The sequence below is a fragment of the Selaginella moellendorffii genome, unplaced genomic scaffold, assembly GCF_000143415.4.
Source record: "Selaginella moellendorffii unplaced genomic scaffold, v1.0 SELMOscaffold_63, whole genome shotgun sequence".
Lineage (NCBI taxonomy): Eukaryota > Viridiplantae > Streptophyta > Lycopodiopsida > Selaginellales > Selaginellaceae > Selaginella > Selaginella moellendorffii.
In genome coordinates, this window is record NW_003314324.1 from 183,059 (window position 1) to 204,070 (window position 21,012).

The 21,012-nt window shown below is 46.1% G+C and overlaps 3 protein-coding genes across 6 annotated transcripts; 1 reads left to right on the plus strand and 2 right to left on the minus strand.

The window, feature by feature from the left end:
* Positions 1-11,426: 11,426 nt before the first annotated feature.
* LOC9644622 lies at positions 11,427-14,290 on the minus strand. Of its 2 annotated transcripts, none has more exons than XM_024689818.1 (2): positions 14,151-14,290; positions 11,427-13,180 (listed from the first exon to the last, which is right to left on the minus strand). In XM_024689818.1, exon 2 carries the CDS (start codon positions 13,145-13,147, stop codon positions 11,660-11,662), a length of 1,488 nt encoding a protein of 495 aa, XP_024545586.1. In that variant the 5' UTR covers positions 13,148-13,180; positions 14,151-14,290; the 3' UTR covers positions 11,427-11,659. The 2 variants fall into 2 exon arrangements, with proteins under 2 accessions (XP_024545586.1, XP_024545587.1); XM_024689819.1 differs by lacking the exon at positions 14,151-14,290 and adding an exon at positions 13,695-14,140.
* Positions 14,291-14,944: 654 nt separating this feature from the next.
* Positions 14,945-17,946, minus strand: LOC9644785 (adenylate kinase 4). 2 transcript variants are annotated; one of them, XM_024689814.1, is made up of 10 exons: positions 17,831-17,946; positions 17,617-17,762; positions 17,279-17,398; positions 16,992-17,159; positions 16,829-16,918; positions 16,376-16,776; positions 15,728-15,764; positions 15,558-15,641; positions 15,385-15,473; positions 14,945-15,282 (listed from the first exon to the last, which is right to left on the minus strand). In XM_024689814.1, exons 1-6 carry the CDS (start codon positions 17,928-17,930, stop codon positions 16,675-16,677), a joined length of 726 nt encoding a protein of 241 aa, XP_024545582.1. In that variant the 5' UTR covers positions 17,931-17,946; the 3' UTR covers positions 14,945-15,282; positions 15,385-15,473; positions 15,558-15,641; positions 15,728-15,764; positions 16,376-16,674. The 2 variants fall into 2 exon arrangements, with proteins under 2 accessions (XP_024545582.1, XP_002984655.1); XM_002984609.2 differs by lacking the exon at positions 14,945-15,282 and having other exon boundaries at positions 15,334-15,473.
* A 168-nt stretch (positions 17,947-18,114) lies between these two features.
* Positions 18,115-20,048, plus strand: LOC9644786 (receptor-like protein 51). Of its 2 annotated transcripts, none has more exons than XM_002984521.2 (2): positions 18,115-18,240; positions 18,291-20,048. In XM_002984521.2, exon 2 carries the CDS (start codon positions 18,396-18,398, stop codon positions 19,908-19,910), a length of 1,515 nt encoding a protein of 504 aa, XP_002984567.2. In that variant the 5' UTR covers positions 18,115-18,240; positions 18,291-18,395; the 3' UTR covers positions 19,911-20,048. The 2 variants fall into 2 exon arrangements, with proteins under 2 accessions (XP_002984567.2, XP_024545602.1); XM_024689834.1 differs by lacking the exon at positions 18,115-18,240 and having other exon boundaries at positions 18,283-19,551; positions 19,595-19,748.
* The last annotated feature ends 964 nt before the right edge of the window (positions 20,049-21,012 follow it).

Genomic DNA, 21,012 nt, shown 5'->3' on the forward strand with positions numbered 1-21,012 from the left:
GTGAAATGAATTCCTCTACTCCACCGTTGCTCAGGGTTCCTCCAACAGCTAAGCAAGATCAACATTCCCATGCACTGCATCCCTGCGAGTTGGTCTCATGATCTTATCATTGGAGGACTTCCAAGCCTGTCGGGTATGTATCACTGTTTTTGTTTTAGCTTTGTAAATGTCCAATTTGCTCCCACTGGGCTCGACTTGAGGGGTAGGGTGTCAAGAGAGTGGGGTTCTTAGGAGGGCGTGAACTTGCAAAGAAGCGTGGTGGATTGTAAGCAACTAAAGAGAACGACTTGAAAGATGGTCCATAGGGTTTAAATATAGAGGGAAAGGGCTTATGAATAAGAGTGCACCCCCTTTTTCAATCGGTTAAAGGTCTTGGGATATTTGGGGTTAAGTGTCCTTGGGTTTGAATAGTACTGGGCCGAGAAGTCCAAACTTAGGAGCTTATAGTAGGTTGCACCTTGCATTTTGTTAAACTCTATAAGAGTAGTGAGCTCTCATTGATCTTAATTTGGCCTTGGTGGACCTGTGCCTTGGCTGAAGATAGTGATGTCCAACTTAATTGTTTGCAGTTGAAATGTTGGTACCTATATTATAGCTTTGTTTATAAGGAGGTTGTGTACCAATATAAGTCTATCTCATGGTGTTCACTTTAATTTCGGCTAAGTGTTGATCATGTATAACTAGCCTCTTCAAGGCATGCTTAGAGCTATTCGTTAAACGCATTAGTAAGCTTATTGTGGTTGATGGATTCAAGTGGTCATTTAGTTTATACTTGTCCATGAACCTTTATCTTGTACCTGGGGTATTACGTTCATGTTGGCCAAGTAAATGACTCGATGGGGTCTTGTGAAGGCAAGTTGAGAAGTGATTGTTAGTTGCTTTGCAACTAATAATTACTTGTAGATTTTTTTAGAAACTATTGACACTTGCTTCGCTCAATGATGATTTAGTAGTCATAAGCTTGTTTTACCAGATGGTGTTGCAAAGGATTGTATTGTTAGACTTACATGGTTTTTCCATGTTGGCATGTCGATTCCATCTTTATTGATATCATTCGTTACATTTAGTCCATAGTGTTGGATTACATTGAGTCTTGGACGTGGTGAATCACACATTGATGATGTGTTATTTGTAACTGAGTGTTGCTAGAGGATTAGTCTCGGATACTAAATATAATATTTTCGACTTTGGTTAGCTTGGTTGCTAAAGAGTTTTGAGTAGTGATTCACTCTCATTTTCTTTTAGCTTTGTTCTGGTGTTGATGGCATTGAAGTGATACTCTGTTGTTGACATTGTTGATATTGAGACTCAAGTGAAATGAGATGTCCTTCTATAGGATTGATATTGAATTTCATTAGCCTTGACGAAGATAGTGTTAATGATTTGGCTATGACTTTGTGTTATTGGCATTCATACATTTGCTAGCTAACAATTGTATTGACGCTCAAATAAACTGAGTGGCAAGTTAAGTGAATTGTGTTTTAGATGAGATTGTTTAGTAAGGGTTGAGCTTTGGCTTGTCCTTGAAAAGTGATTTAATCATGGACTATGCTAACTTTATGAGAGGAGAAGTTAATGATTAATATTGAAATATTTGAGTCCTTGTTGGATTTGAGTTGAAATATATTAATCATTAATAATTCTTCTTGTGCTTGTTATGAAGTGAGTTATGTCTTACTATAAAAAATGGATTCATGGAGGATCATTTGGTGATCACTTGTTGAGCTTAGCTTCAAAATTCTTGGTTTTTAAATTGATGTAGACATGTTCTTCATTAGTTTTCGGATTATAAAGTTTGGTTTATAGATGTGTTGAGAAGGATATTATGAGTTATACCATGATTTCTCTTTAATCATTTTTAGGCAAGACTTGGCTATAGGCTTCTTTAAGCTTGAGTTTTTGTGCTCATTGTTCCATTTGTTAAAAATTGTTAGGAAAAGTTAGGTTTGAAATACTGGTAGGATGTTACTAACGCTTGCTTAAGCAACTCTGGTTCCTTAGTATTATTGACTAAGATCTATTCAAATTGATTAATATGATAGTTGGCATAAATGAGTGTTTGTTAGTCTTACCATATTCATTCTATTCTGTTGATTGTTGCTTGAGTTAGATTTGTTAGATTCGGATGTTATTTCTTTTTGGTAATACATTCACAAGCATTTTGCCTGCCAGTTGATGATAATTTATGTTCTTTGAGTTATCTTTGGTAAGTTGTTTGGCATACTATCTATAATTTTTGGTAATTAATCTTTATCATTATATTTTCTCGATGGTACACTTGCTATTGAATATTGTTCGATGGTGAATCCTATGTTTTCCAACTATAGTGATCTTGGTGGATCCTATATACTATAATTCTAGTTTATCGGATGATAACTTATTTGGAATACTTTTATGTTCTAATCTAAGAATTATTCATTGATAATTAAGTCTCTAAGATATCATTTTGTATGACTTTGATATTGTCCATCTATTGATCTTTGAGTTTGGGCCAGTATAGGCAAATTGGCTTTGGCACTTCATGTGCATGGTGAAATCTTTAGTTATGGGGTAGCTACTGTCGACTGGTCACATCACCTACCTTTTTGTCGATGTTCCTTATTCTGTTAAAAGAGCGTAACTATGTAAACAACTCTAACTGCCTATTTATAGTAGTCTATCTAAACCTTATTGATAGGTTTGGTTTCTTTGCTTATGAGGGTTAGGGCCTCTAGCTTCTCTCTCTATGTCCCTACATGTAGGGGGTATCACACTTTTGTAAGTTAGGTGACACCCATAGTAGAAAGGGTGGTTAACTCCATTGGTCATTTCCTTGTTGACGACGGTCGGAAGGTGTTTGAGTTGATAGTACATCCACATTAAATAAAGAGGTTCCCCTAACTCATTTAAGTTAGTATATTTCTTATATAGTGTGATTATTGTGAACTTTTTCTAAAGTTATTTCCTTGCCGGTGGTCTAGACTCGAGTATGCATTGACAAAGATGTCGATCTTCCCTAAAGGGGGGAGAGTGTCGTGAATATGACTTCGGGTATCAAAAGTTACCTGTCAATTGTCCTTTTAAATATTTTTTCCTTACTACCACGACGGCAGGAGGTCAGTATTGCTAGACTTTTTATTAGTCTCCATCTAAGCTAGTTGAGAAACTAGTCATCATATGTGCACTTAGATTGGAAGGGCACTAAGGAAAGAAATCTTAAATTATCATTTGTTAAGCAAACTTAACATAGTGATGAGAAATTTATGATGTTGATTTGCACTTGCTAGTGTTGGGAACCCTTATGATATTAAGTTTAGTCCCTCAATATTGCTATATGATAGCTTACCGTGTCTATCACTATCATATCCTTTGTGTTAGTCTCAATTCGATCCCAAATGTTATTTATAGAAAATGTCTAAATTTGCTTATTTGGCATATCTATGGAATGTAGAGATTGTCTTGAATACAATGGTGTTCGTCTCGTGTCCAAATTCACAATCTAAGGATATTCCATATTTAGTAAGTTTAAAACTTGTTCCAAAGGCTAACTCCTGATATTAAGGGAGGGTTGGGGTGAAAGCCCAAAACATATGTTCCTCAAGAAGGGGGGGAGGGGGGGGCACGGGATGTGGGGGATTCCAAATGTATAATAAGGATATTGAGTAGGTCGGGTATGGGTGACAAACCTGAGGCATAATTTAGCTCCTGCTTGCGTGTCTATCTCTTTGTTCTGCGTCTAGCTTGGGTCTAAGCCCAAGTTCCACCATGCTAGCTGATGGAGTACCTATATCCTTGCATTAAGCCACCAATATGCTTAAATAGTGCCAAACTCTTAACTCCATTTTGTGTGCTAGTTTTGGCATTAAGATGTTAGATGCTCTAAAACTATTCTAAGTTTCTCCACACTCTTGTTCCTTTGCTCCTTGGGGCTGTACATTCAAGAGTCATTCCATGCTCCAATACTATTCCTCCTTAGCTCTATACTTGGGAGTTTGGCATTATTCCTTCATTTAGTGGCCCAAGACCCTGAAATTCAAGTTCCGCACCACTATCCTTTGGACACGTGGCATGTGGCATGTGGCATGTGACACGTGGCATATGGAGGTTTAATATCTATTTCATGGTTATCCTATGGTAAATCATTATAGGATAAAGGGTAAAAACTACATGCACTATAATATCTCTTAAGGCTACAAATGTTACTTTATTGTCTTTATTCTGTAATGTCATGAACTTTTATAATTTTTTCCAGACTCTTTGAAGTAGAAGTTAGAATGGACAGGGATGACTCAAGGATTTAAATAATACTAACATGATCAACACTAAAAACTGAATTAATATGTGACACAATAGTAAAAATTAGCTGTGACAATGTTGTGTATGTAGAATTGGAGGAAAGTTACCTTACCTTCTTTCTTCATGGTAAATCCTTAGTGCATTGTTTCTTGTTTTTAGTGTTTTGATATTTCCTGATGATTGTCATTATGATATTAATTGGAAAGTTATAGATGATGTAATTTTATTTCTAGAGGATTTTGAGGATTGAGTTTTTGGGAAGATGATGTTTACGAGTTTAAATGGGTTTCTAATGAAAAATTCATAAAATATCTTTGGAAAAAAGTTGGAAATTTCACACAGTAGGTATCAATTCTTTAATTTACTATATAATTTTTTCTCTTTGCCTTTTATTCTTTCTCAACATTTTCTTTTTCTCAGCCTTCTTCTAACACATTAATCATTTATGATTTTTTTATTTTAGTGGTGAGTTAAATATTTTCTATTCTTTTCATATTAATCTAAATGTTAAATGTGTGTATAAAGTTAAAAATCTTGCTTTTATTTCATTAATGGAGTCTTTCCTTTGTTCTTAAGGTTGCTAAAATTTTAGGTTAGGTGTTTTTTCTTGATATAAGTGTGATTGAGTGTCTTTGTTTTAAGGAATTTTTCTACTCTCATAATAAAGTACACTTTTCTATTAATTTTTTTCTTGAGCAATTTTTCCATTTTCTTTTAAAATATAGACTTTTCTAGTAATTTTCTTATCTCAAATGCTGACTTAGATGTAAAGAAGGCTAAGTGGTATAAAGTTTTTATTTATGTTTTAGTAGGTAAAGTATTTTATAATAAGATATCTTTTATTATCCAGCTTTTTTACTTATATGGAGTTTATTATAAAAAGAGATTCTTTGTTATCTAAATTTTGAGTACATTTCTTTTCTTTTTTTATTTCTCCATTTCCACTTTAACAGCTATTGAAAGTTTTTCTTTCAATACTTTTTTATCCATTTCTTCTTCTTCTATAATATTTCTTCTTTAATTTTTCTTACTTTCTTTGACATTTTTTTCTTGAGAAAAGAAGGTAAAAGGAATGGATAGCCCCTAATGGTGGAATGAGGATATAATAGTGGAGCAATGACAAATGACATGAATTGTTGGCAAGAACATTTGGCCCCAATGCCCTTGAGATTGAAGAGTGTTGATCTGCTTTGCTATATCCTTCAAACTACTTGCATAATCTTGAATGGACTCGTCCTTCTTCTTGCAAAGTGGACAACAGGTGTTTCTCAAGGGCATTCCAACAGCGTTTCAACTTGCTGCCGCTGGACATGTGGCCACCAAATATTTGATGAGGTCGTTAACGAGATGTTAGCACTAGGAGGATCTCAGTTTCTCGAAGAAATCCCTCGCAATTTGGCTATGTTTGCTGGTTCTAAGGCCAAAGTCTCGATCTGGGACAGGCTAGGGCCACGCCAGGAGGATGCTGCCAAAGAACGCAAACAAGAAGGTCAAAACGAGCGAAAGAGAAAGAAGAAGCGCAAAAATAACGGTCTCTGTAATATCTGTAAAAAGCCAGGACACTTCGCCCGGGAGTGTACAGATGAAGCGGCCAAGATCCGGAAGGAAATCAGGAACAGGAAGCAAGTCGCCAATTACGCACGAGCAGAGCAAGATGCTGTCACTGATGGTAGCTTGTTCATGGCTCAAGCTGTAGCAGAGTCAAATTCCCTTGCCAAGAACAGAGGTGATCTGGATTGACAGTGGAGCCAATCAGCATATCTCCAAAGCCTTTTCTCGCATTTAGAAGACGTTCCAGACAGGAAGTGAATTTACCTCGGCAATGACTACTCGGTACAATCAAGGTTCGATTTGCCACAACTCGCGAGTTCAGGCATGGTTGACGGTCTTCACATCACTTCTCAGAAGCTGAGGTTTTGTGAGCCGTGCATTCTTGCCAAGCAGCACAGATTTCCTTTCAAGGCTGGTGCTGCTACAAGAGCTACCGAGAATTTAGAGCTAGTCCACTCTGACGTGTGTACGATGCCGGTACTTTCTCAAGAGAAGAGGCTCTATTTTGTGACCTTTGTAGACGACTATTCCAGGATGATCGCAGTGAAGTTTCTAGCTCGCAAATCTGAGGTGCTCAACGAGTTCCAGCTTTTTAGAACTCGAGCAGAGTTGCAGACTGGCAAGAAACTCAGGAAATTTCGAAGTGATGGTGGTGGAGAATATGTCTCTAAAGATTTTATCAAATATTGTGACGAAGCTTGGGTTGAGAGGCAGTATTTAGTTCCAGATACACAGCAACACAATGGCACAGCTGAGCAAGCCAACCGAACGCTCGAAGCAGCTCGCTCCTTATTATGAGATTCTGGTTTGCCCAAGTCCTTTTGGTGTGAAGCCGTTGCTGTTGCAGCTGATCTGCAAAACCGTCAGATCACATCAGCAGTGAGCGACGAGGCACCATTTGAGCGTTGGTATGGCAGAATTTTTGGATGCATAGCGTATGCATTTGTGCCAAGGAAGCATTGCACCAAGCTTGAAGATTGCAGCGTGAAGGCAGTTCTAGTCGGCTACAGTGATCACATGAAGGCTTACAAGCTCTTCAGTTTGTCCTCATAGAAGATCTTCCACAGTCGTGATGTGATCTTCAATGAAACACGGACGTATGCAACCAGAAATCTTCCGTGATCTGTGGTTTCCCCAGATCAATACCCTTTCCATACGAGCCTGCGCTCTTGATCCCCAAGTCAACCGTCAACGGTTTATGATTCTCGAAGAAGACCCTAGCGCACCAGCAGTAGGTACGAATACGATACGAATATGTTGGAATAGCATATTCTCCAGAGCTCTCTAGAGGCGCGGTAGGCAGTTAGAGGATACCAGAGAGAAGGGGCTTTGTAGCCTCTTGTGATGAACGATTTTGATGGCAGAGATTTCCATGGATGGCGAACTCAGATGCAGTTTTTCTTCATGGAGAAGAACCTTTGGGATATAGTCTCTGGGACAGAGGCATGTCCAGCAACGACAGAGGTTGCAGCCGAGAAAGCGAGCTCTTGGAATCCTTGGACGCGCAGTGGGGAAGATTTATTGGTGTCACCTTGACACATCCCTGACAGCCGAGAATTGGGAAGCACTAAAGACAGTGCTTGGCAGAACCAACAAGACCAATATAATTGAGATGAAAACCAAGTTCAACAGCATGGTCAAGAAGAAGGATGAGTCCATTCAAGATTATGCAAGTCGTTTGAAGGATACAGCGAAGCAGATCGACACTCTTCAATCTCAAGGGCATGATTTCCTTCCGGATCTTGGCCGCTTCATCTGGGCGAAGTGTCCTGGCTTTTTACAGATACCGTTATTTTTGCGCTTCTTCTTTCTCTTTCGCTCTTTTTGACCTTCTTGTTTGCGTTCTTTGGCAGCATCCTCCTGGCGCGGCCCTAGTCTATCCCAGATTGCGACCTTGGCCTTAGAAGCAGCAAACATAGACAAATCGAGAGGGATTTCTTCGAGAAACTGAGATCCTCCTAGCAAAGTTTCCAGTGCTAACATCTCGTTAACGACCTCATCAAATGTCCAGCGGCAGCAAGTTGAAACGCTGTTGGAATGCCCTTGAGAAACACTGTGACAAGGTCACTGTCGTCCACTTTGGTGGGAGATTGAAGAGTGTCTATCTGCTTCGCTGTATCCTTCAAAAGACTTGCATAATCTTGAATGGACTCATCCTTCTTGACCATGCTGCTGAACTTGGTTTTCATCTCAATTAGATTGGTCTTGTTGGTTCTGCCATTAGTGCTTCCCAATTCTCGTTAGCTGTCAGGGATGTGTCAAGGTGACACCAATAAATCTTCCCCACTGCGCGTCCAAGGATTCCAAGCGAGTGTTTTGTCTGTTCCACTCTTTCTCGGCGGACATGCCTCTGTCCCAGAGACTATATCCCAAAGGTTCTTCTCCATGAAGAAAAACAGCCATCCCAGAAAAACTAGTGCTCCGATACCATGATAAGGATGAACACTGTCTCGTGCATCACAAGAGGCTACAAAGGCCCCTTCTCTCTGGTATCCCGGAGAATATGCTATGCCAGCATATTCGTATCAACTTCTTCCACGCACATGTTGCCGCAGGTTGGTGGCATGGAAGACCTTCGGTGGCATGAAGCACAGGAACGTGATAAGCAATGGTGGCTGTTTACCAAGCTGCCCAGGACATGCCTGTGGATCTCTTCTAAATTTCAAACAAAGTTTAAGTTGCTGGCAAACGTGAATGCATCATACATGTAGAGAATGAAGAAGCTACCGCCTGATGGTTGTTTCCGTCCGTCTGTTGGGCTGATTGATATTTTGTATTAGGTTTGTCGGTTGTTTCTTGCGTTGAGCTGAAGCTCTCAAACACGATCTATGCATCTCCGAGAGTGCTGTGCAATCCACTGTCCACGTTGCTACGTCTTTCAACGCGATCTGTCGAAAATTTTCCTGGAGTCTCTAGTCTGTTGCACCTCCCATGTGCAGTGCCAATGCCAATGCCAATGCCAGTGTTGTTCACATCCATTCCAAGTTTGCCCAAGACCAAAGCAATGTCTACAGCTCTGGAGTGGTGGGAACTCTTAACAGGTGTGGAAGCAACAAGCGTCTCCGAGTAAAGAGCCAAACTCCACATGAGTGGATTCTAGATGAAGGAAGAGAGGATCTCTGCCAGGTGTTTGATCTAGCATTGCCTCTCGCTGATGTTGATGGATTCCTGAGTGCTAGGGCAGCTTAACCAAAGGTAATACCTCTTTAATAGACCATTTACTTCAGTGTTTGAGAGCACTAAAGCTCTCCACATTAAGGTATTTCTATTTTCCCTTAACTGCTTTAAGGCTCAAGGCTTAACCATACTAAGTTTATGTTCAAGTGTCAACATACGTGGAGTCGTGCTCTCTATGCTGACAGATATTAACTCGTACGTCTCTACTCTCCGATCCACGGTAGGAAATAACACAAAAGCAAAGAGGAGTCGATTCCAAACTTGAGCTTAAACTTGTCTCTAGACAAATTGCAAACCATGAACTACCAGGAAATGGCTGGCAGAAAAGCTCGTCGACATCTTTCGCTGGAATCAACAAACTCGATTGGTAAGCATAGCATAGAGGCATTACACCACGTACAAGATCATGAGATGAGACGAGAAAACTCTAGATTGATCCATCCCGCATTTGAAAGAAATCCCACGTTCTCAGCTACTTTTTCGAGGTTTTTTTTGCTATAACTATAGATCGGGTATGCAGCTCAAATGGTAAATGTCGTGCCATAGCTAACATCTACGTGCCAACCATTATCAAGAACTTGGGGATGCCAGCTATCGCTCCCCAGTGCCCAAGAGCGCTCCTCTCAGATTGATCCTACAATGATCGCCCAAGCTGGAGATTGTTATTTGGCTGCCGCAGGGGAGCGCATCTGCCCATGCTCACGGCCTAGCTCAAGAATAGGAGCATGAGCTTTCCTCGTGATATTGGTTATGCCACTGCTTTTTCCACTTTCCTGCTTGCAGGCCTCCACAAAACTAATTGCTGCCTATCTTCAAGCTCTCACTGGGCTTAGCTACAGCAGGAACCTGGCAATCCTGATGGGAGCCAAAAAAACGAGCTTTTTCGCTTGTTCCATCATAGCAGCCTCCTTGCAGTGATGGGCTGCTTGTGGAGGTTCCCCTGGCAGGCCCCGAGGATCGTGATGCATTCGAAATTTAAATGTTAGGAAAATAAATAATAAGCATAACACATTAAGGTTACCTTGAGTGTTTTACACTAGAGAAAAGTTTAGCACGTGAGGAGCGGTATGCTTATATTTTCACATGGTTTGCTTCTTCGCAAAGAGCCAGAATTAGTTGTGAAACCATTTTGAGCTTGAGTTTACCTCTTTTGTAACCCTGTGACAAAACGAGTGTTGAACATTGCTTATTTGATTCGTGTGTAAAACGATAAAGGGAATCTGTCTCGCTGGCGAATAGTTTCCACAAACGTTTTGAAGAGCCTGCATCATTGAACGAGGAGTTTTCCAAGAATCTTCAAGAATTTTACGCCTACTCTCAGCAGACTAATGACCGTAACCACAACAAGAATCCTCCTTGACGAGCTGGTGTTAGCACAGAACAACCATGATTAGAAGTCAGATGCGAGAGCGCCATAGAGGTAAGCACTTAAACAAAGAGGAAAGAAAAACTCTTCTGATCCTGTGATGAGACAGTTTCTCTCGATTGAATTTAATTATCGCCACAAGCCATTGACGCTCCATCCCAACGATCCCAGCGAAGCCAGACTTGATCAATGTAAATGGGGATGTAGCTCAGATGGTAGAGCGCTTGCGAGAGGCACCGTGATCGATCCCCGGCATCTCTAAGTTCTTGGTAATGTTTGAAATGTTTTTGGCGCGTAGATGTTATCTAGGATTCATAATGGGGAACGGCTCGATCCTCTCAGGCACGAGATCCCAATGGAAGAGATTGTTGAGAGTATGATTCTGAAAATGAGATTGAGGTTTGTATTCTCTCCATTTTTCAATCTTAATTTAGTTGCAGAACCAGCGAAGCCAGACTTCCACATCCGTTTGGGAGGAAATCTGAAGAGAGGAACCGGGAAAGGCTCACAAAAGAGTTCTTTCAGATAATCCCTTTGCCCTGGCTCAATTGAGAAAGTTGCAGCTATGAATAACACTTTAACTCTTCCAAATTATAAACTTGGGAATCCTTATTACTGGGACTAGAGGAAGTAATCCTTGCGCATAGAGCATGGAGTTCTTCGTAAGCTCGAAGCCTCTGAACGAGGTATGGTGATGGCATATACTGTGAGGTTTGCCTTTTATATTGATGCTGCTCAACGATCATCATCCTTCAGCAACAATGATCAGATTGTTGATGGTTGAGATTTAAATTCCACTCAAAACTTCTACTTTTTTCAACATTAAACACAAACTGCGAGCAGACTTTTTTTCATTTGCTTTGCCATTGGTGAATTCTAATTTTTAATTTTAATCTACAATACTGGTGGGAGTCGAACCGCTTCCATTGGGCCACAGGACAGTTACGGCACCCACACGCTTGCTCCGGAGATAGTTTGGTGGAGACACGAAAAAAATATCGCGCAGCACAATGTGCTGTGCGGCTGTGCCTACTCATTCCTTCTGTCAAGTGGCCAGTTTCCAGAAGAGAAAGAACGTTCTTTCTTAAACAAAGAAAAAAAACAAAGCTTTTCTCTCCTTGGTGTTTAGCTTTTATCAAATCTCTGTTTCTTTGCGAGGATCTTTACACAAAAAAAGCCAGCCTTGGTCGAAAACCAAGCAACCGATGGAGTGACGAGCCGAGCCGAGCCGAGCAAACTCTTGTGAAGTTTCCCCTCCATCGAAAGAAGAGGAGCATTTCGATCGATCTACTACCCCTGTGCGACGAATGATGCCAGCATGCCAATCCTCTGAGCAACCTGTGGAGACACCTTCTTTGCTCGGGCTCGCCGCTCGCCCGAGGCTCCAAAGTCGAAGCAAAGCGTCTCGGCTACGTCGTGAACGCTCCACCCGGCCTTTCGCAGCGAGCACGAGAGATAGTCGAGATGGAAAGCCAGTCCCTCGAGGACCGTCTGCCGGTCCGGCATCCCCCTCTTGTGATCCGAGCACGAAGACGCCGCCCCGACAATCTCGGCTATGTCTTCCTCCTTCCACCCTCCTTGCCTCAGCTTGCTCGACATGTCCTCCACGGTTTCCTTCATCAGGCTCTCGGCACCGTTCTCCCACTCTCCATCGAATTCGAAGTAGTCGTCGCAGTCCGTGGCTGCCTGCTCGTCGTCTTCCAGATCGGACGTGGAAGCCACCGAGTTCATACTCTGCCCCTTCTCGGAGAGATCGCTCCAGAGCTCAATTCTGCGAACTCTGGAAGCTCTCGCTCGGCCCTGTGCGTCCCTCACGGACGGCGAGTCCTCGCAGCTCCCGTCGCAGCTGCTCCCGGACGAGCTCCTCGGACTTAAGACGCTCCTCGACGAGTCATTGGACTTCCTCCGGCAGGCCAGTGCGTCCAAGCTTCTGCTCCACGTCTCGGTCGAGCAGCTCGCCGAGAACTTTGTCACCAGTGGCGTCGCTCGGCAGCTGCTAGTAGCGCTGAACGACTCCATGTCCATATCTTCCTCCTCGTACAGACTTAGAAACTCTTCACACTTGTCTTCACTCTTGGTTACCGGTCTCCCCGCGCTCTTGCCGCTGAAGTCACCCAAGAAAACTGGCTCTGGGACGTACGCACTGCTCCTTACGAGGGACCGAGACGCGAATGAATCTCTGTGGAAGAAGTCCGACACGTCCAGGCCGCAGCAGTAGACATCTCGTCCCTGTACGAAGAAGACTGGATTTCCTGCCCGGACTGGTGCCGCAGCGACGTAGCAGTGACCATAAACAGGGAGGAGCACTGGGGCCTTCTTAAGTTGTCCGCGAGCGATCTGGACGGCCTTGTGGAGCTCGGCTGGCCTTGGCCCCCACTGCTTCAACCAGAAAACTCCTCTCTCGACGTCGGCTAGGAGGCCAGCTCTCGGCTTGTTTATCCACATCTTGAGCTGCTGCGGACCGCCAGACCTCCAGTTGGGAAAGCCATCGCCGAGTGGAAGGCCCTCTCTGAGAATTCCTCTGAGATCTGGTGGGAAAGTGAACTGAAAGAGGGCCTCGATCCTCTCGAACTCCTCCTCACTCAGACCCTTGTCGATGTGAACCCGGCATTTTCTCAAGCGCTCGATCACGTTGATGCCGTATCCGGAGAAGGAGAAGGACACCTTCCGGCTCCCGGGAGAAGCCGGCAATGCAGGCCCGGCATTCGCCCTTGCCGACAGCCTCTTGAGGCCGGCGACATGAGCGTGCATATTGATCTTGTAGTCCGCTTCTACCATCTTGTGTCTGTGCGCAATAGCTACTCCAAACCTCTGGAAACCACAAAACCAAAGGTAGTGAATGGAAGAAAACAAGCGCACACGGATGCAACTTCTGTGAACACTGATATGGAAAAACCCCACGCAAGCAACTTCCCTTATAAAGCCTGGAATGGACCCAAAGATCTTGATGCCATGCAAACAAAAAAAACACAGCCTCCAAACTTGTCGGGGTGACCCACTCTAGTACTTTCTACCGTCTTATCCCCTGTGCAAGAGAGTCTAGCTCGAATTTACTCCCTCTTGATGCTAGAGTTAAAACTTAGCAATGATCACCACACCACATAGCTATAAACTCGTGAAAGCATCTCTCACTCAGACAAACCAACGCGCACTGCAGCCGACGGCGACTAAACAATGTCACAAGTCAAAAAGAAACACAGGAAAGAAAAAAAGATGAAGCTTGACAGGCAGCCAGATGAAAAACCGAGATGGCAGGAAGAGAAAACGAAAGAAAAAAAAAAAGAAGAAAAAGATGAAACGAGCAAAAACTAAAAAATGGAGAGACCTGGTTGGTGTCCTGTAGCTCACTGCGCGATTGACTACTGCATACCTGAATACGCAACAGGAGCAGCTTCTTTTGAACTCATCTCTCAGCCACCATTAAATGAGCGTGACAGTGTCGTTGCCGGCTCTGGATCGAGCCAACAGACGTGGGAAATTCTGCCAAATTGCCGGAAGCAAAGTACAAAGACGAAGAAAACACCGCGCACGAAGAAGAAAAAACAAAGGGAAAGGCAAATGCCGAAGACAATCACAACACAAAATGCCAAGCCCATTACTAACAAAAACCCATGCAACGCATGCAAGGTGTAGAAAAGGAAAGCCCCCTTTCTCTCTCTCTCTCTCTCTCTTTCTCTCTCACATTTTGAGACTTGGCCACTGCCGAGCAAGGCGACGCCATTAGTGGTCCTTTCTGCCTCCGCTCCAGCCCTAAATGCATTGAAAGTGGAGCGTTCCTTACCACAAATTTCTCGCCGCTGCTGCGCCCGGTTGCATGAATCTATGGAGTCGCGATCGCTATCAGCTGCTGGTAGGATCGTGAGACTGCCGCTCCACCTCCGCTGGTCATGGCAGCAGGGCGCAAGCCGCCCCACTTGTGCCATAAACCCTAACCCTTGATCACCGCTTTCCCGCCCAAAGGGGTTTTGAAAACTGCCGCGCAAAATTTTAAATCTGGGCTTTGCGGTTTTGAATTTTGATGCGATGGGTGGTTTTATTTACGAGCTATCAAGCTGTACCACTTCCTGGACAGGGCGATCGATCCACTCATGTTCTCGTCTTAGAATTTATCTTGAAATCTCTGCAACCAGGGAAAAAAAAACCGAGGAATGGAATGAAATTTGCTCGCTGGCCTGGGTGGGATCGAATTCAATCGCGCTCCCCATGCCACGCCAATCCAACGAGGCAACACCCCACATCCAACTCATAAACCCTAAAATAACGAGCTCTCAATCATTCCAATCGTCAAAGAAAAAGGAGGAGAGGCGCCACCACCCGTGGCCATGGATGGAGTGGAGGATCCACACCTCGTACATAATGGTCATAAATGTGGCCCATAACACGTCAACTCCATGGGACCATATCAGTGCGCACACAGGCATGGGCGCATGGGTCCGATTGGTCCGCCGCGATTGGTCGGGCCGTACCATCCCAGGCGTGACCACAATCTCGGCCTATGGGTGGTCGACAGGTGGAGCCCAGGGCGCATCCTCACCCGACAGCGCATGGCCCACGGCAGCACGACCAGATCTTCCAGATTCTAAACACGATCTGGTGTGCCTGCCACGTCTGCCCCCGCCCATGTCATACGGCTGCCCGCCCCGTGACGTGTCCATGTCATAGCCCGTCCGGCGCTGACGTGGAGCACATCATAGCGCCAGCCACCAAACGTCTGGGAGAATCTAAGGTAGATGGGAGATTTTTTTGTGGATGGATGGACAGCTGCGTGATTGATTGATGCGCTGCGTTGTTCTTGAGTCTCTTCACCAAACGCTTCCTAGGGGATAATTCCTTTTCTTTCTTTTCTTCCAGCACTGGGAATGCTTGTGATTGACGCGACGCGACTAGTTCGATCGAGGGCCCTGTGAGCTGCCCTTGAGATTTATCCAAAGTTTTGAGAGAACGATAGGAAAAAAAAGAAGAGGGAACGAAGAAGCCGGGGCTTGTAACGATAGAAAATGTAAGAAGTTTCTTACTTTTGCAGTACATTTTCGCTATGGCGGATTCCTTGGTCACAGCCATCGAGAGTACCCGGAGCCTTTGCAATCCTTGCACAGTACCAGGCCTGCGAGACAAGGAACAAACCGACGAGAATTTTCTTTTTGCGTTTGCCAAAGTTTGCAAGTTGCGAGAAAGGAAAGGAGTGTACCTGAGCCTTTACACACTCGGCACTCACTGTTGCGCCCATCGGATCGCATCTTTCCATCACTACAAAACACGCACCGAGTTCCCCCTGTGAAGTGAAACGAAGTACAAGAAAAAGAAGGCGGCCGCAAGGAATCAGAAAAACCAACCAAAGGAGAAACTCAAGAACAATACCATTTCCTCCACATTTTTTGCACGAAACTGGGTCCCCCTAAGTAGAACAAAACGCACTTGGTTAGTTTTCTGTGTAGCACACTATGCTTGATCATCAATCGCACACAAATCCATCTAGTGCTCAGTGCTGTAATGGGGCGGACAAAAGAATCCAATCGATACATTAACAATACTTTTTTCGCAGCGAATCATTTAGAAACAATCATAGGAGCTCAGCAATCTGGAACATTCAATGTCTAACGCACAAGGTTTGAAAGAGAAACTAGAAAATCATTCTTTTTCACGTAGAAAACACTAGAAACTGGAGCCAAAATGGTGAACGAGAAACGCTTCCTTCTTTTCCATGTAGAAAACACTAGAAGCTCGAGCTAAAATGGCGGAACTGGTCTAACGAGAAATGCTAGAAATCATTCTTTTCCACGTAGAAACTCGGGCTAAAATGGCGAACTGTTCTAACGAGAAATCATTCTTTTTCACGTCGAAAACACTAGAAACTCGAGCAAATATGGGACTGTTCTAACGAGAAATATGCCATAGAAATTTACGTGGGAAACCACTAGAAACCACTCAAAGCTACGAGTATGGACCAAAACAAATGGATGGAAAACACACCATACAAATCCAAAAAGGATAAAATCACAGACTCACCTTGAATCCCCAGTAGAGCGAGGCGCCAGTAGCAGCGACAACGCTGGCGCCAAGGATGAGCGCTTGCAAATCCGGCGCCGCGAAATCGGAGCTAGCTTCCAATGCCCTGGCACGTTGTGAAGAATGCTGCCGCCTATTCCAGCGCTGGGCGGGAGAAGAGCGAAAAAGATTGGACTGCCCAAACCCTAGCACTACCTCCCTACACAAGGTTTCCATTCTTTCCAAAATCAAAACCAAAGAATGTGTATCGAAAAACTTTAAATGGCAGTCGATTGCGACTGGAAAAATTTTCCGTTTCTTCATGCACTGAGAACTGAGTGGACTTCTTCAGTCACTTGGCTTGGTGGTTTCTCGGCGTGGAGATTGGACACTACTTTTCGTTTTTCGTAATAATCAATCACCTGGATCAACACCTCTGGTGAGAAATCGGTCGGGACAATGAAAAGGACTTACGGGTTCGGTCTGGCGATGAAACGCTTCCAGCCTACTTTTGAGCACCGCGGCATTGTCGTCCTTCCTTTGTATAAGCGGTTCCCCAGTCACCTTTGCAAAGAAAAGGCGTTATTAAATATTCAGCCAGCAAGAGTTCCAGAGAAGAGGAGAAAAGAGTTCTTACATCATCGACGCCAGAAACTTTGGGTGGAGCGAACTTTGCGTGATACGACCTCCCGCTCGCCGGATGGATCCATCGGCCAGTTATCCGCTCTTCTAGAATCGCGTCGGCGATGCCAAAGTTGAGCACCTTGTCGATTTTGTTGCCCTGGCTCTCGAGCATAGCATCTAGCTGCAAGAACAATCCAAAACAGAGAACGCGTGAGCATTGAATGGGAGTGTGAATAAGACATGGCAGCACGGACTTAACGGATAGCAACGCAAAGCAAAGTGGGTACAACCGATCCTGACCTTTTCAGCTTGTACCACAGTCCTCGGAAAGCCGTCCAAAACAAATCCCTTGTCACAAGCTGGTTTCTTAATCGCTTCATCAATGATCCCTACAACCAAATCGTCCGAGACGAGCTCTCCCTGGAAAAATTGTCCAACCATCAATGCTATTAGCAAAACCGAGAGTTTTGGAACTTCAAACATAAAACACCATGAAAGATCTTTCCAACAAAGAAAGAAGAGACCATCAAAACGACCAAAGAAAAAAAACACAAAGAACGACACCTTTAAAGAAAAAAGAGAGGGACACTAAGAAAATATCTCTAAAGCAAAAGAGATTGCCAGAAAAGAATGCTTACCTTGTCCATGGCTTCCTTGGCCTGGATTCCAAGAGGGGTCTTGGCAGCCACGGCTGCCCGGAGAATATCACCAGTGGCCAAATGGCACAGGCAGTAATTCTCCTCGATAATCGGCGATTGCGTGCCCTTGCCAGAACCCGGAGGCCCTGGATTGGATCGATTCTTGCTGATTCCCACCCGTATTTCACAAAAGGACGCGAAATCACTGGCTTACCGATGAGGATGAGTCGCTTCTCCGGCTTGGCAGCGCATCGCATTCGCCGCATGAGCTCCCCCATGAGATCTTCCACTGGAACATTGGCGAGCTCCCCCATGTCGATCCCACTTAGGGTTCTACCAAAACTTTAAAACCCTAAACCTGTCCGAGAATAAAAACGGTCAAGAGCCCGATCTCTGACACGTGTTGACATCCCAGCCGTCGCCGGATTCTGAAATGTGGCCAGGCTGTTAGCCATAGCTCCTCGCTAAGAAGAACTCTTCCTTGTTTCATTCGTGTGCTTAAAAACCATTACTTAGGTTCTTGAGATGCCGCCATGGCGATGGCGATGACGAGCTTAGAATCGCCGGCACGGGAAGATCAGGCTCTCGATCGGCGTATTTCTGGCAGATCTTCGGCAAGGAGAGGTATTTCCCAGGTGTAATCTGGATCCATAGCTTAGATGCCGCTGCCATAGGTCGAAATATCGCCAGCATTGAGAAATCCATGCCCTGGCGAGCGAGGGAGAGCCAGCATTCTTGGCAAGGCACAAGATTTCGATAGATTTTGGAACAGGGCAGCAATGGCATCGCGCTCCAGCGATGGAGCTCTCATCGCGGCTCTTCTTCTAGCGTTCCTGGCAATGGCGATCTCACAGTCAGTGCCCGCTCCAGTTAAGGCTCCCAAGGCAAATCCACCAAAAGGAAGTACTGCTCCAGTGGCTCCAGCTCCAAAAGCCGCTGCTACAGCTCCGACAAAGGCCCCAGCTCCGACTGCTACGAACGCCAGCGCTCCTCCGCCACTAATGGCCACTCCACCAAAAGGAGCACCGGTTCCATCCGCTGGTCCAGCTCCAGTCTCTTCTCCCGCGATGGCTCCAAAACCATCGACCGGCCTCAGCAATGGCACGCTGGATCCATCGCAGGTCGCGGCTTTGCAAACTCTCAAGGTGCCAGTGCCATCCAATCCATGCGCCGGCTCACACTCGACGATGATCTGCGACGAAGGATCCCCGGTCAGGCGCTTGATCTTTCTCCAGCTCCAGTACTGCCCAGTGGACGCGGTGCTCAGCGAAGAAGCTCTCAAGAACCTCACGGGCTTGCAAGCGCTCTCCTTCTTCGACTGCCCGATGAAGCCGTCGGCGTCCCTCCCTCCCGACATGGCGAATTCCCTTACGTCCTTTAGCTGCGTGTCGAGCCTGGGAAGAACTTCTGGATTCGAGGAGATGGCGGGGCTCTCGGGGGTCTGGCTCGGCAAGCTACACAAGGTGGAGGATCTCACCGTCATGGACGTGCTCGTAAACGCTTCCAGCTTGTCCGTGATCGTCGCCAACATGACGCGGCTCCGCGAGCTCAAGATATCCAATTCCAGCTTGAAGGGCGAGCTCCCAAAGACATGGCCAGCGAAGAACCTCACGTCCATCGACCTCTCCCTCAACGCCATCCAGGGTCCGCTCCCGTCGCTCCTGGGCGAGCTCGAGCAGCTCCAGAGCTTGGAGCTCACAGGCAACAACTTAACCGGGCACTTGCCGGATTCACTCGGGAAGCTCCGGAGCTTGCAGAGACTGTCGCTCAGCTCCAATGCGCTAACCGGTCCCATCCCCGGCGCCGCCATCGAGAACATGACGACGCTCACGTACCTGGATCTCAGCAACAACGCTCTCAACGGCAGCGTCCCGGCTTCCATCACCAAGCTGCGAGACCTCCGCTACCTCGACCTCCGCAACAACAAGCTGCGAGGTATCCTCCCTTTCAATTCCTCGTTTCTAAGCCGGCTCAACAGCTTCAAGGCCAGCGGGAATCCATCGCTGTGCTACAACAGCTCCATAGTCACGTCCACCCGGCTGGTGGTGGGCGTCCCGGCTTGCGACGATGCGGGCAAGCCGATCACGTCGGGTGGCGAGGGCCCGGCACTGTCGCCAGGCGAAGAACTGGCGCCCACGGCCGAGCCGGATGCGCAAAACTCGCAGAGCCGGCGGGGCAAGCGCCATGGTCCCAAGACGATCGTGTGGGCCGTCGCGACTGCGCTGGGGGCAATCTTCCTCTTCATCGCGCTCATCGTCGTCTTCTCCAAATGGTGCCGCTGGAAAGATGCTTGATGGCCGAGATTTTTCATCCGGGCCGTTGGTACGTGGATAGCCAACGGCCGACATTGATGCATGATAGTAGGGTTTTGGGAAAAGGTTGGCAATTTGTAATATGACCTAGCACCAATAAAGTATGCCGTTTATTCCTTATTGGATGACGTGGCGTCAACGCTGTGCTGACGTGGCATTGACTTGACACGTAGAATAATGTCTGTCAGTCAACATTTGATTAATCTGAGCCGTTCTAGCAGCTCGCTGCCAAAATGCTGCTCGAGTAAAGAACCGAAGTGGGAGAGGAAGAGAGAGAGAGAGGGAGAGAGAGCTCTGGCCTGGCCTCTTTGGAGCTCTTCTTTAGGTCATAGACTCTCTTCCTCTCTATCGAGCTCGAGCTCGAGCATGGATGTAACAGCAATGCAGGTAAGCTCCATCCTCCTCGCCCTCCTCTCGATCGCGGCCTCCACTCGAGCCGCCTCGCCGTCTCACCACCACAATGCCGCCGCTGCCCCAGCGCCAGAGGTAAGCTCTAGCATTCCCCCGCTCGCGTCCCCGCGCAAATCTCCAATCCCAATCCTCGGATCCCCAGCTCCAGCGCTTCCAGCCACTCCATCGCCCGTCTCTCCGGTCCCCAGCTCCTCGCCAGCGGCAGCGCGAAAGCCCACATCGCCATCTCCAGCCCCGGAAGAAGAACCTCTGCCACCATCGCCACTGCTAGCTCCCTCCAGTCCTCCACCTTCAAACGCCACAGCTCTGGATCCCGACCAGCTCAAAGCTCTCAGATCTCTCAAGGTTCCCATTCGCGACCCGGATAACATCTGCGCTCCATATCCAGACACCCCGTTCCAGTGCGACCAGGGGTACCCGACCCGCCACCTCGTCTCCCTCGCGCTTAGCTACTGCCCGGAGGAGTCCGTGCTCTCCAAGGAAGCGCTCGACGCCCTCGCCACCACCTTGAAGTCCCTCTCCTTCCTCCACTGCCCAATGCCGGCGATTGCCTTCCCCGCCCAGATGACGAGCTCGCTCGAGTCGCTCAGCATCGTCTCCAGCCTCGGCCGCGAGACAACCTCGGACGATCTTACCACCACCAATTCAGCAATCACCGGCGTGTGGCTCGCCA

What these genes read in the sequence shown, in the direction of transcription:
- LOC9644622 (XM_024689818.1), bottom strand. Translation starts at nt 13,147, where the DNA reads ATGGTAGAAGCGGACTACAAGATCAATATGCACGCTCATGTCGCCGGC.
- LOC9644785 (XM_024689814.1), bottom strand. Translation starts at nt 17,930, where the DNA reads ATGGGGGAGCTCGCCAATGTTCCAGTGGAAGATCTCATGGGGGAGCTC. An exon ending in CTGTGGTACAAGCTGAAAAG is followed by an intron (nt 17,160 to 17,278) that starts GTCAGGATCGGT and finishes TTGTTCTTGCAG; the next exon opens with CTAGATGCTATGCTCGAGAG. An exon ending in TTCATCGCCAGACCGAACCC is followed by an intron (nt 16,777 to 16,828) that starts GTAAGTCCTTTT and finishes GTGTTGATCCAG; the next exon opens with GTGATTGATTATTACGAAAA.
- LOC9644786 (XM_002984521.2), top strand. Translation starts at nt 18,396, where the DNA reads ATGGCATCGCGCTCCAGCGATGGAGCTCTCATCGCGGCTCTTCTTCTA.